Below are 21,205 nucleotides of genomic sequence, written 5' to 3'. Positions count from 1 at the left end.
GGTTTTGATGATTGATCAGTAAAAAAATCTAATAATTCTAATATCTGACAGACTGGTGCGGACATCATAGGTCTCCTGTGATAAAGAGAGAGCTGAGTTTGAGAGTGAAGCTGTAGCTTTACCGCTCAATCTATGTTCCCACCTAAGGCCACAAGCTCTGGGTAATGACCAAAAGAAGGAGTTTGTGGATGTAGGCAACCAAAAATGGCTTACTTTGGGTGACGATATGAGCTCAGACATCATTAGAGACTCAAAAGAGAGCTGGTGCTACTGAAAGGAGCCAGTTGAGGTAACATCTGGCTAGGATGCCTCCTTGGCAGTCTAAGCTGCTGCCCCTGCAACCTGTACCCAGACAAGCGGCAGAAAGTGGATTGATGGATGGATGATTTTAAAAAATCTTCGTTTTTAAAATATGTAATTGCTATAATAATTGATGACAGTAAGATTATGTATTTGTGCAGTTACTTATCACAGGTGATAACAAGCTTCTTCCTTGTTTTGTTTTACAGGATGGCTACTCCCAGTATCACTTTGTGGGCTCTGCCTCAACAATAGAAAGAGACCGGCAGAGGCCCTATTCTTCCTCGCGAACTCCCTCGGTCTCTCCTGTCAGGACATCTCCAAATAACCGCTCTGGTGAGAAACCCGTGGCACTCCCTATACAGATGCTATGCATACGTGTTTTCATTCATTCTTGTGTATCTCTTAACAGCCAAGATTAAGACCTCATATGTAAAAAATGTTTCACTTAGTTGTGTGGTTAGTTAAATATCTCATGGCCAAACAGGGTATGGGTCTTGTGATGGTGCACATCATCAAACTGAAAAAATCTTTGTTTTCTGAAACAAAAAAATACTGAAATACAGTTTGTTTTGTTTCTTTTTGTCTTTCTTTTATCACAGGCAGTCAGCTAAATAATTGGGGAAACAATATTCAAGCCAAGGTTATAGCAAATAATATTTTATTAATAATTTTATTTTCTTTATTTCTTTAAGCCTGCAAGCTGCACTTGAATTTTTAAGAAAGCAGTCAGCATCTTTTCCAGTTGGTATAAATTGTCTTTAAAGACTTGGTATGATTATCAAAATAAGGCAGGATTTTGTTTGTAAAAACAAGCATATATTAAAATTTAAGGCTTTACTGAATTTTACTCTTTTGACAAGTGGTTACAGAAAATCAGTTGAATAAAGGGTTACATCTGTGGTACAGTACACAGAGAATCTAATTTAGACATTAGTCATCTACATTAACATTTGCGGATGCGATCAGTCATTATACCACCGCTAAATAGCTCATAGCATTACAGGCTTATGCTACAAAATATGATTATCATTAGCCCATAGCTTGAGCCCACTGGCCTTCATGCTTTGCAAAGGGCACATTAGCATTAGCTGTTAGCATGGGTGGTTCAAGAGCCTTTAGCTGTTCTTTCACCACACTGGGCTTAGCAAGCTGATGAGGCAGAAAAGTACTTTTCCTTCCTCCTGGCTTAGAGAGGTCTTCAAGGACCCTGCTAAGAGAGGAAGACAGTGGGAGTGAGAGAGAGAAATAAAATGTGTGTTTTTGTGTGTGAGGAGGAAAAGAAGGAGGGATGAGATAAACACGGAGGGAGATAGAGAGAGAAAAAGCAAGAAGGCAAGAAGAATTAGGGATTGAGGGATGGTTAATGCAGGGAGGAGGAAGTGAAGAAGGCTGGGGATTTGACTTTAGCCAGCGACATTGAAAATAAGAAGTTTTGAGATTATAGTGCATAGAGAAATTTGTGGATGTCTGTTGTACAGTGGATCAGCAGGGGTAAATTGAGCCATGACTCCCATCTTTCTCTTCTGCTCCTCCTCTGTCTACACACAATGCCTCCCCCTTTGCCTTTGAGCTTGTCCACCCCTTCTCATTCACCCGTTTCACTCTCCTCCTCCTCTTTGCCGTAATCCTGCTTTCTTCTCACCTCTCCCTCTGATCTCTCACTCTTTACAGGCCACCTCAGTGTGCTCTCAAACACAGAGACACACACTAACACACACCCACATGCTCCTATATCTCTCCTCTGCATACACTCCAGACTGCAGTCCGACTCCTTAGAGATGGATCAAAGCAGAAGGAGTAATGATGGTATGCAAGTACGCTGGGAGAAGAGGAGTGAAAGAGTTGATGTGAGAAGAGAGTAGTACGACTATGAAAGAGAAGGGGAGGTTAGAGGCTGCAAGAGAAGGAGAGAGAGACCTTTGCATGTGTCATGGCCCCCACAGGGTCCTGCTGTGTTCTGCACTGATAGAATTTGTCTCCCGGGCTGTCATATCGAGCATTTACAAGCCAGGTCCCCTAGGTAACCAGCAGCGATGGCACTGTCTCTGGAGGTTTCTGTAAAAGGTTTGATCTGCTACTTTAATGGAATCTGCTACAGAGGTATTGGATGATAAAATTAAAAATGAAATGTGTTAAAACATTATAAAAACGTGGCTCACCACAGCCAAAGTGATTATGTTTATGTGCCTTCTTCACAGCCGTTTCTGTGCTTGCGCGTGTACGTGTGTAATACAATGTCTTGTCAAAATGCAGAAAAGGCTGGGGAACAGATAAGAGGGTACAATGCGCCTTTGCTTTTTATGTCAAACATTGAACAGCCGAGATGAAAAACGGGCATCCTTTAGTATTCAAATAGATGAATTTTAATTCAATGGCTCTCCAAAAATCACTTTAAAAGCCTTTATTTCATTTGCTAGTCATATTCACAAGTGTTTTCATCCCTAGGTTGCTCTTCTCTAACCTTTAATCGTGGTATAGAACAACCAAAGAGAACAAAGACAATTATGCACTAATTTTTGGAGTAGGCTACATCTGCTTTTCTTTTTATTCAGAAGCATGAAAAGCGTTTCTACCCAATGGCTCATTGGACTGAGAATGGTGACTTCCACATGTGTGTGTGTGTGTCTGTGTGTGCTGCATATTTGCATGTGTAACAGATATTAAATAAATGTCAAAACTAGTGTGAGCATGTCAAAAAAGCTTATTTTTAGAATGTACTCACATTTCCTGGAGTATACTGTATGTGTGTACAACCCAGTATCCCAGCAAAGCGTGAAATGAACAGAGTGGAGCGGCGTGTCTATTACACGCTTTGCCGTGATACTGGGTTGGTATGTAAACATTGAGTTAGTTATAAGAATCTTTATATAGGCAATCTGAAACAGGTGGGCAGGATTATGGCAGTCCAGTGTTATGATAGGAGGTGGTGAGTAAGCACTTAAAGTATGCTATAACGGGATTACCTTGCGATGGGCTAAAAGTTTGCATGTGTGTGTTTAAAAAAGAAAATTGGGACATTATCAGTATTTCTACAATATGAGGGCCATGTTTGTCATCGCCTGCACACATGCATGCATGCATCCATCCATCCATCCATTTGCTTCCGCTTATCCTTTTCAGGATCGCGGGGGCGCTGGAGCCTATCCCAGCTGTCATAGGGCGAGAAGCGGGGTACACCCTGGACAGGTCGCCAGTCTGTCGCAGGGCCAACACAGAGACAGACAACCATTCACGCTCACATTCACTCCCACATTTACACCTATGGCCAATTAACCTATCCCCACAAACTGCATGTCTTTGGACAGATATGTACACATGCATAATTGTCCAAATCCACACAGTCACAAACAGAAACATTATGTGTGGAGGTGTGGAGATCCTAAATAGGTTTGAAACTTGATAGTATCTCCAAAGAAAGCATAGCTCTACTGTGAAGTTAGCAGTGCAGCAGAGTTGGAAAACACACAAATAGGACTGCATATTGGCATGAGGCCACTCATAAATGTCTTTGTTGTCACGATAACCAATAAACTAGCAGCTAAACTCCTCCATTTAGTTTCAGTATTTTAACACTGCTGCAATTGAGTTCATTAATACTACTTAGTACACAAGCACAAAAAGGCAATAACAATTTAACTGTTGTTATGTTTTGCATGAAAAACTGTTAGAACAGTGTCCATTTAATCGGGTTAAATAACATCCCGTTTAAAATGCGATTAAAATGTTTAAAAGCATACAGGGAACACGGTGAGTGCTGTCAGTAAACATGTACTTAATCTCATTAAAACTGCTGAAAACTGCACTGCAGTATATAACTATGATTTGGCAATCTTTGATCAGTCAGATTAATCACTGCTGTCTTTTAAATGTAATGCTTTTAGCATGGCATGGACTTGTGCATGCATTCGATGGTACTAGCACCTCCATTTATTTTGTTGTTATGTGCAAGATTTTGCAGCCAGTCATGGAGATTGTTTAAGTTGAGGCACCGGCACCAAGAAAATTAAAGAAATACAAGACCTGTTTGTGCGAGGGTGTAATGATCAATGGTCACTTTTGTAATGCACTACAAGCAAAGTTGATCTGACTTGTTGGCTTGTTAGATAGCTGGATATTTAACATGAACTTTAAACACATAAAGAAGAGAAGAAAAGACATAAAACTATTAAGTAAACTGTCCAAAGCGTCCATGTGTATGTTTGTGTGCGTCTGTGTGTGAGAATTCCCAGAAGTCGTCTAACATGCTGGAGGTGACCCTTTCTGCTGACAAGTTAAATGATGAATAATGACTGTGCACCTTGAAAAAGACCAAGACGCACAGACACACCAGTGTAAGCACGCAGAGTGTGAAGGCTCATGCTGTTCTGGGTTTATTGCTTATTATTTTGTGTGTGCGTGTGTGTGTGTGTGTGTGTGTAGCGAGCGCCCCAGCCTCCCCCAGAGAGATGATGAGTCTGAAGGAACGCAAGATGGACTACGATTCCACGGCAACCAACGCCGGTTTCCATAGCAACAAAGGAGAGCACACATCCCGGAAAGACGGCATGGCAGGTGTGTGTATGTGTGTGTGATGGAGATGAATTAAATGATTCTATTTTATCCCCCTCTTTATCTTTCCTTCTCCTCTATATTCATTCCCTATTTCCTCTTTCACTTATCTGCCTTTTTTCAGCTTCACACCATTTCTCTTCTCACACACTTTGATTCTTCTCAATCTTCTCCTGTCTTCCTTTCCAGTTTCTTTCTTCCCGTGCCTTCTTGTTATCTCTTCACTCTATTAGCTTCCACGCTCCCTTTATGTCTATTTATTTATTTTCTATTTTTTAATGTTTTATTATTTTTTCCATCTCTTTCTCTTATGATAAATTCTTTATGTGACAAGTAGCACACTAAGAAGCTTTGAAACTCTCATAAGTTATTGTCAGATATCTGATAGGTATTATTAGTAGCTATTTTTGTCATTAATTGAAAAAGTGGTATAATTTTTATTTTTATTTTATCCATCAAGTTCAAATTTCCTGTGGGACATCTACACTGTTCCGAAACTCTTACCTGACTGCCAGCGATGATATCAAGCAAAACCAGGTGAGTTAATGCTGCTCTGTGAATCCACTTTTCTGTATGCATATGTAGCAATACACCACCACAGCGTTTTAGCAGTGCATGCATTTCAGGGGTTTTTTAACAGAGATAGCAGCAGGATAGAAAACGCACAAATATATGCACACAAAAGGTGTCCCAGTGTGATAAGAGATGTGCTGGCAGAGTGTGCAATGGAGGCACACCCTCAGCTCAAGCAGTATCAAACGACTGCAACCTGAAACCACACCCGACTGGCAATTAAAGTCATTACCTCAGTTGATTGCACTAATTATTTGCTCTTGGTAAATGACTCTGCTGGTACCGAGGGAAGGGAAATAAAAGGCATCAGAGCCATTGACTTTGAAATTTTGGCCCGATTTCTTCATCACTTATAAGTTTCTAATTAAAGTATAAGTTCATTTGTACGGGTACGAACTTTTAACACTGGCAGTTAAACATGTAAACACGTTTTCCTCACGCGGCTGCACACGCGTGCGCTCACACACACAGACACACGCACACAACTGGCCTGTGCGAGTTATAGTGTTATAGTGTTAGAGATGCATTGCCGCCTTCGACGCCTGCATGTAATAGAGAATTCACAGCATGAACCCCTTCCCCACTGATTCCTTTCTGAGCTCTTTACCCATACAGCCTGCCTTTCAAAACCTTTTGTCCCTTGTGTTCACTCTTACCTGTCACTCTCCTTTCCATCGCTCCCTCTTTATCTCTCTCCCCTTTTCTTCCACTCCCACCTTTCCTCCCGTTACCCACATGTCTTTGACTCTCCATTCTTTTCCTTGCTGCACCTCACCCCCCCACCTACCACTCTTTCACTTCAACCACTCCCCGCCAGGGTCCAGCCCAGCCCTGCGTCGTGCCCCCTCAGCCCCAGCTGGACAGTCCGTCAGCAGCCGTGCTAAAAGACTACGACCCCTACCCTCCCCCTCCCTCCTTCCCCCAGCCTCAGCCACCGCAGCCTCCACCTCACAGCCAGAGCCGGAGCTTTGACGAGGCCTACTACGAGGACCAAGGACCACCGCCACCTCCGCCACCCCAGCCACAGCCACCGATCCAGGCTCAGGCCCAGCCTCAGGCCCCACCCCAGCAACCTCCAATCTCCACCGGACCACCCAGGGACCCGCGGGAAGATCTGCGCATGCATCTGGGCCTCAAATCAACCGGCAACTACGTAGACTTCTACTCGGCCTCTCGGCCATACAGCGAACTAAACTACGAGACCAGCCACTATCCGGCCTCACCTGACTCCTGGGTCTAGTTAGACTACAGTGTTGGGGGGCAAGAAAGAGTCTGTGTGTGCTTGTGTGAAAGGGATTATTTTTGCAAGACATCAGCAGTGATTATACGTGGTATTTTGAAAGCGATCTTGTAGCCAGTGGCAGGAAATTTATGTTCTCTAAAATAAGTGGGATAGCAGAGCTGGATGGGGATAGGAAGTAAAGTCAGGTCGAGCAACAAAGAGAGACTGCATGTGCATGTGAACTTTTTTTTCCAGACCAGTTTATTTCTTTAAAGTCAGCTCCATTTCACCAGTGAGTGGAGCTAGTGGAAGTAGATATGACAAAGTGTGTTTGACAGTTTGAACTAAGAGTAGGAAACAGAATATAAAAAGAGAGAAAATGACCAGGCGGATAGAGTATGCAGATGTCAAGAGAGAAGAAGAGGGCGCTAGGATAAAGAAATAAGCAGCAGTTGAGGGAGCGTTCTTACTCTGTAGGAGCAAAGAGCTGTCTGACCTAAGGAGGAGATGAGAGACAAAGATGGCATGAGGGTTCTTGAAGAGGTCAGGAAGAATAAAAGCACAGAAAAAGATGAAAGCACATCAGGCAACAAGCAAGAAGTGGATGTTTACCATTTCACCCAAGTGACAAACGTAGCACTGCTTTTATCCCCCTTTTTTGTTGCAATGGCCTTGCCGCCTCCAGAGGCTTCTGAATTTGCGTTCAAGGAATGTCATCTTCAAGAGACTTCTTTTTTTGTCGTCATTCTTTTACATCTTTTTTATTTGTACTTTTCTAAATTTTCACTTTCAGCAAAACAAAAAGAAACTTTTTATTTTCTGTGTACAGTAAAAGGTGATATAGTGTGTATATTACACGGTTTTGATGGGCCACTTATACAAACATAATTTATTTTCCATGACTGACTGCTGACTGAAACATCAAAAGCAACAAAAAATAAGCGAAATGTGAACACGAGAATCAGACCTGACAGACATCATCAGGATGGGTGTCAGCAGACACTTTTGTTTTGGCCCCCCTTTCCTTTCCCAGGAAGAGAGGAAGCACTGCGATATTTGTGTTTTTCTCTCTCCGTCGAGTGAATTTTGTCATGGACACAGTAAAGAGCAGTTCAAAGCTGCCAAAGCATCAGTTTGGCAGAGCAGCATTGTTCCAGAGTCCCCGTCAACTAAAGTGCTTTTTCACTGCCTAAAGATTATATGTGTATGTTTAAAGCACACTCTCTGTCTTTGGAAAGGTTTGTCTTTTCACTTTGGGGAATCTGACATGTTTGACAATGTCAACTTTTAGTGGTTTGTCATCATCACCTCTGCATAAAAAAAACCAAACTGTTTCAAGTTTTTTTTTTCACATCAGTGAAAGCCACCAGTATTGTACATCTCAGTGTACAGTAGAGACAAAGGAAGACGAGAGAGAAAGGTCTTGTGCCAAACTTTGACACACAGTGGACCAGTCCAAGAGGACTTTAAAAGGAAATTTTTGTCGACGTTTACAGACGACGTAGACTGGCCGACTCACTCTGCTGTTTGTAACTTTTATTTTCTTGTGTTTTTGATCAGGTGAAGCTGTACTTATTGCTGGGAATCATGGGTAATGTCTCTCTCCCGTAGATGTACAGACCTGCCTCTCCGTGTTGGCTGAGCACATGTGGGTGTGTATGCGGATGTGTGTGTGGGCGGGGGGGTTGACGTGTGTGCGCACGCGTGTGTTTGTGTACATGTGCATGTATGTGACAGAATGTGTGGCCTGTGTGTACACGTAAACTTGAGCGAGCGTATCTATGCATGCATGTGTGTAGTAGTGTGCGTATGCCTCTGTTGCGTGTATGTGTCTGAGCGTTCCTGTACAAATCAATGTCCAAACAAGGCATTCCTACCGACAGTTTGTCCAGTTTTACAACATGAAAAACCAAGGAAAAAATCACTAGAAGGAATTGTTGATATAGAATGACAAATCTATAAATATATGAATATGAATATAAATATATATATATAAATATATATATAATTTTTATGTGCTGATGTCAGTGTCACTAAATGCAACAAATGTTCGCAGAGAAAACAATTATGTGGTGTACAACAGGACTCTTGTTCACTTGACCTAAACATGGAAACTGCTGATCGGGACCCCCCCACCCCAGTTGAGACAAAAAGAGAAATCCCACCTGAAGATGCTCAGGCTCTGGTGCGAGTTGTGTGTTGTGTGTCCATGCTTCTTAGATGACCCTGCTGAGAGAGGACCGTACTTGAACACAAGGAAAAAATAAAGACTCTTTGCAATCAAACAACACGGTCTCCGATCCTCTTGATGATTTTTTTTTTCTTTTCACAGAAATGTGCATTAGATATATTTTTCTCACAAGGCAAAAGTGCTCATGTGGTGCATGTGTGGGTTAAGCTGACACACTTTGATGTGTTTTTGTTTAATTCACATTCTTGTGTGATTTTCTTCAGTCTGTATTTTGTTCAAAAGGGCTTCAGGTGCCTTTGAAGATGGCCTGGTAAATGGCCTGTATTTATATAGCGCTTTATTAGTCCCTAAGGACTCCAAAGCGCTTTACATATCCAGTCATCCACCCATTCACACACTGGTGATGGCAAGCCACATTGTCGCCACAGCCACCCTGGGGCGCACTGACAGAGGCGAGGCTGCCAGACACTGGCGCCACCGGGCCCTCTGACCACCACCAGTAGGCAACGGGTGAAGTGTCTTGCCCAAGGACACAACGGCCGAGACTGTCCAAGCCGGGGCTCGAACCAGCAACCTTCCGATTACAAGACGAACTCCCAACTCTTGAGCCACGATCGCCCCTGTAGATGTAATAGCAGAATGTAGGAATATCTTCCTTCCCGTGTTCCTTCTGTGGTATCTGAGGCAGCCTTTAAAATCTGCTCTCATAAAATAAATAAATATAAACAGCAAGTACTTAAATTCATTACATATTAAGTCAAGTGAGATGGGATGATTATTACAGAACAAATACCTTTTTGGAGATTTTAAATACTGTAAATATATAAATTGGCAAGGGGAAAATGTACAGTAACATTAATATCTGTTTATTATTAAAACTGTAATTCTATGTTATATATTTACCACTGTGGGCATTTTAAATGTCTATTTGGATTTGACTATCCAATATTTGCTTTTAATAGCTCTAATGCACAAATAACATCAAAGCAAAACTTCTACTATTCAGTTTAACAAAGTTATTGTTCCTGTGTATTTGCAGTGTATTGTACTATAAGTGATAAACACTCTGGTCCCTCTTCGTTAGGTACGTCTGTTCAAATGCTCTCTAACGCATATATCTAATCGGCCAATCACATGCCAGCAACTCAGTGCATTCAGGCATGTAGACACAGTCGAGATGACCTGCTGAAGTTAAAACTGCACATCAGAATGGAGTGGAAAGGCGATTAAAGCGACATTGAATATGGCCTGAATGCTGGTGCCAGACAGCCTAGTCTGAGTGTTTCACAAACTGCTGGTCTGCTGGGATTTTCCTGCACAACCATCTCTAGAGTTACAGAGAATGGCTCCAAAAAAGAGAGAGAAAATATCAAGTGAGCGGCAGTTCTCTGGACAAAAGTGCTGATGCTGATGGAAGAGGTCCTACTGCTTCAAGCTGGTTGGAAGGCAACAGTAACAACAATAATCACTCATTACAACATGAGTACACAATGTACTGAACATTGAGCCAGGTGGGTTGTAGCGTTGAGAAACGGACACTAAAGGTACAAGTCACACAAACATTCCCTGGTCTGAGTCTGCTGCGGCACCATGAAAGCATCCATCCTGCCTTGTATCAGCAGTCGAAGCTGCTGGTGGTGGTAAAGTCATGGGAACACTTAGTACCAACTGAGCATTGTTTACGCACCATAGCCTCTCTGAGTATTGCTGCTTACCGTGTCGATCCCATGATGACCACAGTGGACTCATTGTCTGGTTGCACTTTTAGCAGGACAACATGTCACAACGCTCAAATAATCTCAAACTAGTTTCTTGAGCATGATAATGACTTCATTGTACTCAAATAGCCTCCACAGTCACCAGATCTCAATCCAACAGAGCACCTTTGAGATGTGGTGGAATGGGAGATTCACGTCATCATGTCAACGTGGACCAAAATCTGTGAGCAATGTTTCACAGCAATGTTGAAACTCTGACAAGACGAATTAAGGCAGTTCTGAAGGCAAAAAGGAGAGATTTATTTCAGAGGAATAGGAATATATCAGTTTATCTCACCTTAAGACAAAGGGAAACACACCAGGTTGTGCTAAGTTTGTGAGAGGCAAAAAAAAACTCATGAAAAGTAACAAGCACTGCAAGCCTCCCACGGCTTTACAATTTAATTAGATTTTTTTAATTAATATTTTCTTGCACTGAAATGGCCATTATTTCTCAGCGCATACTGACTTGCTTCACTGTGGGATTCTCTTAGCCTGATAAATTGACCAACAACAGCCAAATATAAAGAAAATATATCAATAAACTGAAATTAGGCTTTATTGGTATTTAATGGTGTATTTTACTCTATGTGAGCCTGATAGCTCGAGTCACTATATTGCTTAATTCGTAATCTATTTACAAATGGTTTGTAGACAATATTTAAGTTTGATAGGGGTCTTAAAATGTAATTATGTTGCCAGTATAGCGCAAATTCTGAATATAAAGCAACAGTATGACATTAATGGTAAGTTTTGCTACAATTCTTTTTGTTGAATAGTAAATGGTACTGACGTGTTTTTAAGGTTATAATTTTAAATGAATCTGAGAGAAAAATAGTAAGAGTGCACATTGAGATTGTGACATTGCATGCCACAAACTCAGTATTAATTTAATTTACAAAGCACCAACATTAGCATATTTCCACTTCTGTACATCAGGAGCGAACATTACCGAGTTGGTGCAAATTAATTCGGAGGTATTTCATTTATCTTTTAGTGACATAATAAATTTATGGTATTTTAGGAAGAGGTCCACAGACAACAGCGACAAAACACAATAAATTCAAAAAGTCAATAAATTCAAATTCATTTGCTACTGTTGGCCCTGACAAACAACACTGTTAAAATCTTGATACCATCATCTGCTCACACAAACATATTCACTGGGAACTTGACTGACTGCTGCGTGGGAACATGTATGATAATGCTTTGCATGTCAGTCCTTTTCACTCTTTGGCTGATAATGACCCTTTCAAATGCTGTACAGTTAATGTACTTACACAGCGGAGCAGTGATAGGCACGGCAGGGGGCTTAATATTTCACTGTGATGTTGCCCCAGACTGACAGCAGTGGAATGTGCTTAGAGTGGTGTTAATAATGGAAAGATGTATGAAGATGCAGGGGCTCCTACAAGCACCAGCCTCTGTTGTTACACTGTTGACACTGGACAGACATCAAAGATGCAGTAATGGAATTAAATTCCCGTTTTGTGTTTTGCCATTTTTGCATTACCCCTAGTACTTTCATCCCATTCACCCAGATATCAATTTGTATTGAGCTGAACTTGAAGCATATAAAATGAATGAGGCTGGGCTGGGCTGGAGGTAGCAGCGTTTGTTACAATCCATTGGAATTCATGTCCTCCTCCCACGTTCCCTCTCTTCCCCTTCTTTGATGCTGTCTAGGTTAGGCCTGTGAAATGTAGTGCTGGGTAATAACTCCATTGCGCTGATTATTAGCCTTCACAATAGAGGCAAGCCTCCTCTGTCTGAGCAAAGTCCTGTAGTGGAAGGCTGGTGTAACTTAATGTGGCATGAAAATAGCTCCTCAATTTTCCTACGCACAGCCTTTCTAGAAACTGCCCTGTAACACCCAGCAGATGCCTCCGGCCTTCACTGTTTCACTCATCGTCTCTTAGCATTCTTTCCTTATATTTCCTTCCTTATAGCATCCCTGGTCATTCGGTCATGACACACCTCAGGATCACAGGTGTGTGTCTACACATGAGCCAGGGAGGATGTAATGGAAGATTTGGTGGAGGAGAGCAGGTTAAATGAGATGTAAGGAAAAAGAGAAGGAGACAGTTATAGTGGGGAGCAGGTGGAGGGTCTGCGATTTATACCGTGAAGATTTAAGTGTGAAATCAATTTGTGTTTAAGGAGAAGTGTGGGTACACAGTGCCACTGTGTGCCAAGGATAAACCTTGAGAAATCACCGTTCTCATCCGTAAAGGACGGATAAGCAGGGGTGGAACTTGAAAGAAGCACAAGGTCCTACCAGTCGACATCGGACATGAAATAATGGACAACAATGTGAGTCGTTGCAGCACCTGCAGGTGTTGAAAAACTTGAAAACTTCAGACCTGTGAAATATAAGAAATATGTTTGAAAATAACTCTGTTCCACTGAGCAATCTGTCAAATGTGTCTGCAACACCTGCAGCTCAAACAAGGACAGCTCAGAACTAAAGTTCACATGCTATAAGTGCTCAGCTTTTTTTTAAAGGTATGAACATGTCACAAGGTAAAATGGTTCTGTGGTTTATATATATCCTGACACCTTCTGGCATGCCAACTGAATACAACGACCACACCACTGAATCCAAATAGAAGAAGAGTAAAATACCCGGAAACATGTTAATACAGCAGATTAAACAGCGGTTAAATCTACTGTTCAAAAGGGAACATTCATTTTGGAGTGACGTAACTTTATATCTGCTACTTTCCACAGACTGTATGGAAGGCTATCTGTAAAGCTCTGTAGACTTAAAGTGAACTGGAGACACAGAGAATGTTTTTACAAGTAACCATTTTCACCAAAAGCAGAATCAAAGATTGTTATTTTGAACATATTTTCATAGCTTATATAGCAAAACTGGATCAGCACTAGCTTTTCTATGGGCAGAAATCTGTGCCATCAGAAACTGAATTTGAATAAGTTAAATTCGAATTTGAATTGCTCGGATTGAATCTGAATTGTAACTTGAATAAATGCTTTTACAAACTGAATATGAATTAGCCTAATTTTAAATTCAATTTATTGGTTTGAAAATGATCATCACTAAATTGAAATTGAATTTTATATTTTGAAAATGAATTCATTTGCTTTGAAACTGTATTTTATCCTTTAAAAAATTAGCTCTTGAATAATTTCAGTTTCACTTCTCACCATTCAGTTTCAGTTCTACAATTAATCTTTTTGGGACTTACATCCGGTTCAAGAGTAGTCGAGCGCAGATTAATAGAACTACGTTTTACTAGCGGACCGAAAGTGTTACTGACTGGAATCTACAGCGTCTTGAGCTGAATTAAGACTTCAGAGGTCATTCGTCATGTTGAATGACCAGCGGATAAACTCTCAGGTTGGTAATAAATGTATTACATGTATAAGAACAAGCGTCATGTTAACAAATGATAGCCGTACAGTAACTTTTATGCTTATTGTAGCTGTTAGCTAAAAACGCTAATTTAGCGTAGTTTGTCTTGGATTCAGCTTTGACAAACAAATATGATCGACTGTTTCTAGTAGAATTCCATACTTGTCATCTTGCACCCTCTCAGAGCCCTGTATGCTTGCAGAGACCCCTACAGTAGGGAAACATGCAAAACGGTGTCCAAACCTTTGTATTTTAGCTTTATTTATGTCTTACACAGCATCCCAACTCTTTAGCTAACTTCTAGATTCCCGTCAGTAACACTTTCGGTCCGCTAGTAAAACGTAGTTCTATTAATCTGCGCTTGAACCGGAACCGGATGTAAGTGCCAAAAAACTGAATTTTGGAACTGAAATTGAATTGTAGAACTGAAACTGAATGGTGAGAAGTGAATCTGAAATTATTCAAGAGCTAAATTTTTAAAGGATAAAATACAGTCAATCCTATTCATCAGCATTGAACTGAAGCATGGTTTACAAACCTTTTGACTCCATGGACTGGACTGTAGCTGCCGGAAGGGGGAGAGTGAGGGGGAAGAGTGCCACAGACCAGATATGTTAAACTATATCTTAGTTAAAGCAAAATTCAACCTTAACTAGTATATAACCCACATGAAAATCAATGCAAACCATGTTTGTCAGTGACAGGCCCAGTGTGTTTTTAATATCCAGTCTGTTAAAGAGCCTTGTTCTGGTGGCTGTCATTGTCAATCCATGCTGTCGCAAAATCGTTCAGACAAACGTGTGTTCGGTTCACGTGTTTTGACTAAATTTAATATTTGAATGACATCACTCACCTGGTTGGGCTCCAGTGACAGTCTCATACATGCCAAGACTTCACAAGGAATGCAACAATGAATAGACCCGCATTTCAGTGCAACCTGTTTCACACGAGTGATGAAGCCAGACAGTGTCATTGCTACAGCACCATCAGTGCCCACACATACACAGCTGTCCCAGCTGATTTTACCAGTCATGCATTTACCCAAGGCCTTTAAGATTTTCTCTCCTGTTGATTTTCTTGGCAGAGTTAAAGCACACAGCGAGTCCTCCCGCAAGTCATTTTGATTGATGTAACTAACATAAACTAATAAAATCACTTTGTTTTCCACGTCTGTAGACTCATCCACCACAGGGATGCAGCGAGTCTGTCAAACAGCTGGCTTTCAACATCTTCTGCTATCTCATCTCGCCGCCTCTTAACTGTGTTCTCCGAGAGGAACGTGCCCAACTTTGCTAGCTGCTGCTTCACCGAAAACAAATGTCGTCTGCAGCTGCTCCCCACTGTCAAAAGGCTCGGCGATACAATTAGCCGCCACATACGACACCTTTAAAGCAGTGATGTTAACTGAAGTTTCAAACTTTAGCACCTGACTCTGACTGTCTTGTCTTTCAAAATAGTCTACCAACATGTGCTTCAGAGCAGGATGTCTAGTCTCCAAATGCACAAGTAACTTTGAAGGCTTCATAACCTCATTGCTTGCTTCTCCCCGCACACCACACACATGGGATTTGGAGCAATAGGAACCAAAGAAGTGATGAAGCCACATTTGCATGGTTGCTGTCATAATTTAAGTTGAGTTTTACTTTCTTCTTATTATTTTCTCAATATAAGGAATAATCAGTATAGCCTCAATATAAGGACTCGTGCACAATCAGGAATGCTGGCTCTACAAAGACTCACTGTAGAAGTCTAAATCCATTATAACAATCCACACACTGATTAACTGCTGGGTTTGCATTCAGTGCTTAGCAGCAAATACTGAGTCTTTTTTATGGCAACAAGGCTGAAAAGCTGCTGTGGTGGTGAAGAGAAAGAGGGTTAAGGAGTGTTGCTGGTTATTTTGGAGGTAAAATTAGAGAGGACTCAGATAAGTACACTCCAGAAGAGGAGAAAAGCAGCCAAACAGGATTTCGCAGACAAACAGGGCTCTAGAGGACTTTTTGAAATCCCTATTTATTTGAATCAAGGATATGTACCTCTCATTTTTCATTTTCCCTGCTGTTGTAAATTCTGCTGCATCTACCAGCTAAGCAACAGAAATAAGAAATGTCAGGAAGCCTCCCCACAGCAAGATGTTCTCTCCCATTTGACATGGGTGTTATCATGGTTCATTTGCACCTGTGGGAAGAGGCAGGATGCTTCAATTTGATGCTTGCCAAAAAAGTCTTTTCTCAGGGCACTTACGCTGAGCAGTGTTTATTAATATAGCTGAAGATAGCCTCGGAACATCAGTAGTGACGTCAAACCTCCGGGGATAAACTACACTAGACATCACAGTAAAGAAAATGCAGTGCAGAGTGAATGAAGAGGTCAAACATTTGATATGCGTGTGTGCCTTTGATGTGCCTGTGTTAAATGGCATCGCTTTGTTTCTTTCTTAACTTTATTATATACAAGGTTGCCTCATGAACAAATCCACAAAAGCTCATTCGATGCTGTATACATTTAAAATTCCTGCATCTTCCTCTTCAATACAGACCACCGTGACTCTTTGCATTCATCAGACTTAAAAGCCTTGAGACTCCTATGCAGCTTACATACATTTTACACTCTAATTTTTTTTACTTGGTAGGTAATCTTGTTCATTTATTATAAAACTAAACCAGTTTTTATGAGTGTGAAAATCAATGTGCATGAGTAATAGCTGCATATAAGAATAAAATAAAAAACTACCAGAAAATCTAAAAGTTTGTTAAAATTTAAAAGGTACAGTAAGTCATTTTTTAACAGAAAATCAATGTTGTTCTCATAAATATGCATTGATTGGTGTGTAACTGCATCTTCCATAATATTGTTCTCATAAATCTGAAACTTGAATCTTGAATACAACAGTGGGTGGGATGGACGTTGCATTTTTAATCGTGTGTTATGTATGTGGCTAGAGACCACACCATACATACTATTCCTTAAATGGTACTTTTCATTTGGAAACTATTATTGTTAACCATTTATAATTTAACATTTCAATCATCTCCTTCTCATGTGTCCTTCTCCACCTCTGCTCTTTCCTTTCTCCCTCATTTACATTAGGCCAGTGTTAGGCTTACATTTCACTCAAGTGTCCAACAATGTTAGATCTACATCAAAGGCAGTTTCACTAATGCCGGCTAACAGCAGCTAACAGAGGCTAACAGCATCAATAACAGCAGCGCTTTCCGACAGAAAATTTCAGGATATCCTAGAGCAACTCACCTCGGTAGTGCTGTCATTGGACAGAAATGAGTTTCGCTGACTCATCAGTTCCTATCAGACTTCTTTCATAAGGTTTTACAACCAACTCCAGAGTAAATAGACATGGAGACCAGCTGAGGTAAACAGCAGACAGACAGACTACAGTCACTAAAGATGAACTGCGGCCAGAGTTTTTGAGGTTACTTTGGACTATAGAGATACAATACCACAAAATATTTAATTGGTTTATATAATTTTTTTCATTCCTAATGTATTGCCAAGTGTTGACATTATGACATTTTCCCAGTCTGCAAATTGTGCCGAATGTGTGGAGTGTGAAGTGGAGGATTCAAGATGCAGATGGGGGGATACAGACAGAAAATTAACAAAAGGTGAGCCATTTATTTATTTATTTAAAATGAAATACAACACATTTAAAGTGAAACACGACACCTAGCAGGGAATCACAAATTATAGATTAAAGTAAATGCAACTACAAGAAACATATGGGGCATGGAAACAGCACTGACAAGGACAAAGGGGAAAGATGGCACTATATATCCACACAGAAGGGCAATCAGGGGATATGGGGAAGTAAAATTTAAAGCAAGACACTATAACTATCAAAATAAAACAGGAAGTGACAAGACAAGAAACACCAAAGACAGATCCAGACATATTCGTGTCCAACCCTCCCTCCCATTTCAATTCAATTCAATTTTATTTATATAGCGCCAAATCACAACAAAAGTCGCCTCAAGGCGCTTCATAGATACAGAGAAAAACCCAACAATCATATGACCCCCTATGAGCAAGCACTTTGGTGACAGTGGGAAGGAAAAACTCCCTTTTAACAGGAAGAAACCTCCGGCAGAACCAGGCTCAGGGAGGGGCGGCCATCTGCTGCGACCGGTTGGGGTGAGAGAAGGAAGACAGGATAAAAGACATGCTGTGGAAGAGAGACAGAGGTTAATAACAGATATGATTCAATGCAGAGAGGTCTATTAATACATAGTGAGTGAGAAAGGTGACTGGAAAGGAAAAACTCAATGCATCATGGGAATCCCCCGGCAGCCTACGTCTATTGCAGCATAACTAAGGGAGGATTCAGGGTCACCTGGTCCAGCCCTAACTATATGCTTTAGCAAAAAGGAAAGTTGTAAGCCTAATCTTGAAAGTAGTGTCTTTCTCCCGAATCCAAACTGGAAGCTGGTTCCACAGAAGAGGGGCCTGAAAACTGAAGGCTCTCCCTCCCATTCTACTTTTAAATACTCTAGGAACAATAAGTAGGCCTGCAGAGCGAGAGCGAAGTGCTCTAATAGGGTGATATGGTACTACAAGGTCATTAAGATATGATGGGGCCTGATTATTTAAGACCTTGCATGTGAGGAGCAGGATTTTGAATTCAATTCTGGATTTAACAGGAAGCCAATGAAGGGAAGCCAAAACAGGAGACATATGCTCTCTCTTTCTAGTCCCTGTCAGGACTCTTGCTGCAGCATTTTGGATTAGCTGAAGGCTTTTCAGGGAGTTTTTTGGACATCCTGATAATAATGAATTACAGTAGTCCAGCCTGGAAGTAATAAATGCATGAACTAGTTTTTCAGCATCACTCTGAGACAGGATATTTCTAATTTTAGAGATGTTGCGCAAATGGAAGAACGCAGTCTTACATATTTGTTTAATATGTGCATTGAAGGACATATCCTGGTCAAAAATGACTCCAAGGTTCCTCACAGCATTACTGGAGGCCAAGGTAATGCCATCCAGAGTAAGAATCTGGTTAGATACCATATTTCTAGGCTTTTCAGGGCCGAGTACAATAACCTCAGTTTTATCTGAATTAAGAAGCAGAAAGTTAGTGGCCATCCAGGTCTTTATGTCTTTAAGACATTCCTGCAGTTTAACTAATTGGTGTGTGTTATCTGGCTTCATGGACAGATAGAGCTGGGTGTCATCTGCATAGCAGTGAAAATGTATGCTATGTCTTCTAATGATGCTGCCTAAGGGAAGCATGTATAATGTAAACAGAATTGGTCCTAGCACTGAACCCTGTGGAACTCCATAATTAACCTCAGTGTGTGAAGAGGACTCTCCATTTACATGAACAAACTGGAGTCTATTAGATAGATATGATACAAACCACTGCAGTGCAGTACCTGTAATACCTACAGCATGTTCTAATCGCTCTAATAGGATATTATGGTCAACAGTATCGAATGCTGCACTAAGGTCTAGCAGGACAAGCACAGAGATGAGTCCACTGTCAGAGGCCATAAGTGTTAGGATGCCTGGGTCGTCGACCCAGGGTTTTTGAGTTTATGATATTATTTATACTGTCTAGTTTTTGGTTTCTTTGAGTTCTGTCTTATGGCTTAGGTCTCTGTCTTCTTTAGTTGCTCTGTCTCCCCTATCACCTGCATCCCCTTGTCTAGTTCGCGTCTATGTGTATCTTAAGTTCCTATATCCCCGTGTTCAGTCAGTGTTTTGTGTCTGCCCTGTTCCCACGTCTCTGTTCCCTTTGTAGTGCCTGCTTATGAGCCTGTGTCTTTGTTCAGTCTGTGTTATGCGTTTCCTGTTTTACTTTGAAGGTCTGTGTCTTATCTCAGTGTGTTCAGGTTACGCTTCTTTGGTCTCGTCAGTTCTGATTTGTCCCAGCTGTGTTTCCCTCCTGTTACCCATTCCCTGATTGCTCCCTCTGTGTATTTAAGCCCAGTGTTTCTCTGTGTCTGTGTCGCGATCTACCGTTTACCAAGCTGTGTGTTCTGTCACTCCGCCGGTGTTAGTTTATTTTTGACCTTTTTCCCCAGTTATGTTATGTTTGAGTTCAGCATTAAAGCTGTTTGGGTTTAAGTTCTGTCTCCGGAGTCTGCACCTTGGGTCCTATTCCTGTTTGCACACAGCCACACCTAACAATAAGAAGATCATTTGTAACCTTCACTAAAGCTGTTTCTGTGCTGTGATGAGCTCTGAAACCTGACTGAAACTCTTCAAATAAACCATTCCTCTGCAGATGATCTGTTAGCTGTTTGACAACTACTCTTTCAAGGATTTTTGATATGAAAGGAAGGTTGGAGTTTGGCCTGTAATTAGCTAAGACTGCTGGGTCTAGAGATGGCTTTTTGAGTAAAGGTTTAACTACAGCCAGCTTGAAGGCCTGTGGTACATAGCCAATTATTAGAGATAGGTTGATCATATTTAAGATCGAAGAATTAATTAATGGCAGGACTTCTTTGAGCAGTTTTGTAGGAATGGGGTCTAAAAGACACGTTGATGGTTTGGAGGAAGTAATTATTGAAGTTAACTCAGAAAGATCAATTAGAGAAAAAGAGTCTAACTTAACATCAATGGTACTAAGAGTAGCTGTAGATAATATTACATCTGTGGGATGATTATTGGTAATTTTTTCTCTAATGATAAAAATTTTATTTGTGAAGAAGTTCATGAAGTCATTACTAGTTAACGTTAAAGGGATGGTTGGCTCAACAGAGCTCATTCATTCATTGTCTCTCATTAGTACAGAGGATCTGTCCACCCCAGTAACTGCTGCCAGTTGCCTCTGTGTCCGAAGCCTCAATTAACACTTATCTAGTGAAATGTTAATATGTAGTGTGTACAAAAATGTTTTCTACACAAACAGCAGAAGAAATATGCCGACAATGGCCGTTAGGGGGTACAGTCTAAATGTAATGTGTTTGATCTAAAATGTGTTTGTCCTACAGCGGCTACCATAGCTAGGCTTATGCACTTAGATTGGAAGGTGTAAGAATACTGCAATCTGCACTCTACTGACATCTAGCAGTTATATGTTACACACAAGTTGTCTAAAAAAGAATATAACAACAGTTCATCTAAGGGTTTCTGATAACGAAGTGCAGGTTCTAGACAGAGAGGCAATTCTACGTCAGAATCTCTGTCAGAACAAGAAGCCTCCAGATGATCTGCACAGAAGGAGCATCAAGGTAAGTAATTTATGATGGATGAGCAGACCAAAACAACAACAA

At 41.0% G+C, this 21,205-nt stretch overlaps 1 protein-coding gene across 4 annotated transcripts in view; it reads left to right on the top strand.

The window, feature by feature from the left end:
- ctnnd2a (catenin (cadherin-associated protein), delta 2a) overlaps positions 1-8,919 on the top strand; it is a 272,214-nt gene extending 263,295 nt beyond the window's left edge. For all 4 annotated transcript variants that reach the window (XM_082547708.1, XM_082547707.1, XM_082547709.1 and 1 more), the window contains exons 22-25: positions 510-636; positions 4,723-4,854; positions 5,312-5,388; positions 6,242-8,919. In XM_082547708.1, the coding sequence (XP_082403834.1) occupies positions 510-636; positions 4,723-4,854; positions 5,312-5,388; positions 6,242-6,664 (759 nt within the window). In that variant the 3' untranslated portion in view covers positions 6,665-8,919. The remainder of the gene's footprint in view (positions 1-509; positions 637-4,722; positions 4,855-5,311; positions 5,389-6,241) is intronic.
- Positions 8,920-21,205: the final 12,286 nt, after the last annotated feature.

The sequence above is a fragment of the Aulonocara stuartgranti genome (genome assembly GCF_965226115.1).
Source record: "Aulonocara stuartgranti genome assembly, chromosome: 9".
In the NCBI taxonomy this organism is placed as follows: Eukaryota; Metazoa; Chordata; class Actinopteri; order Cichliformes; family Cichlidae; genus Aulonocara; species Aulonocara stuartgranti.
Note: the sequence above shows the minus strand (reverse complement) of the source record. Positions and strands in the feature narration are given on the sequence as shown.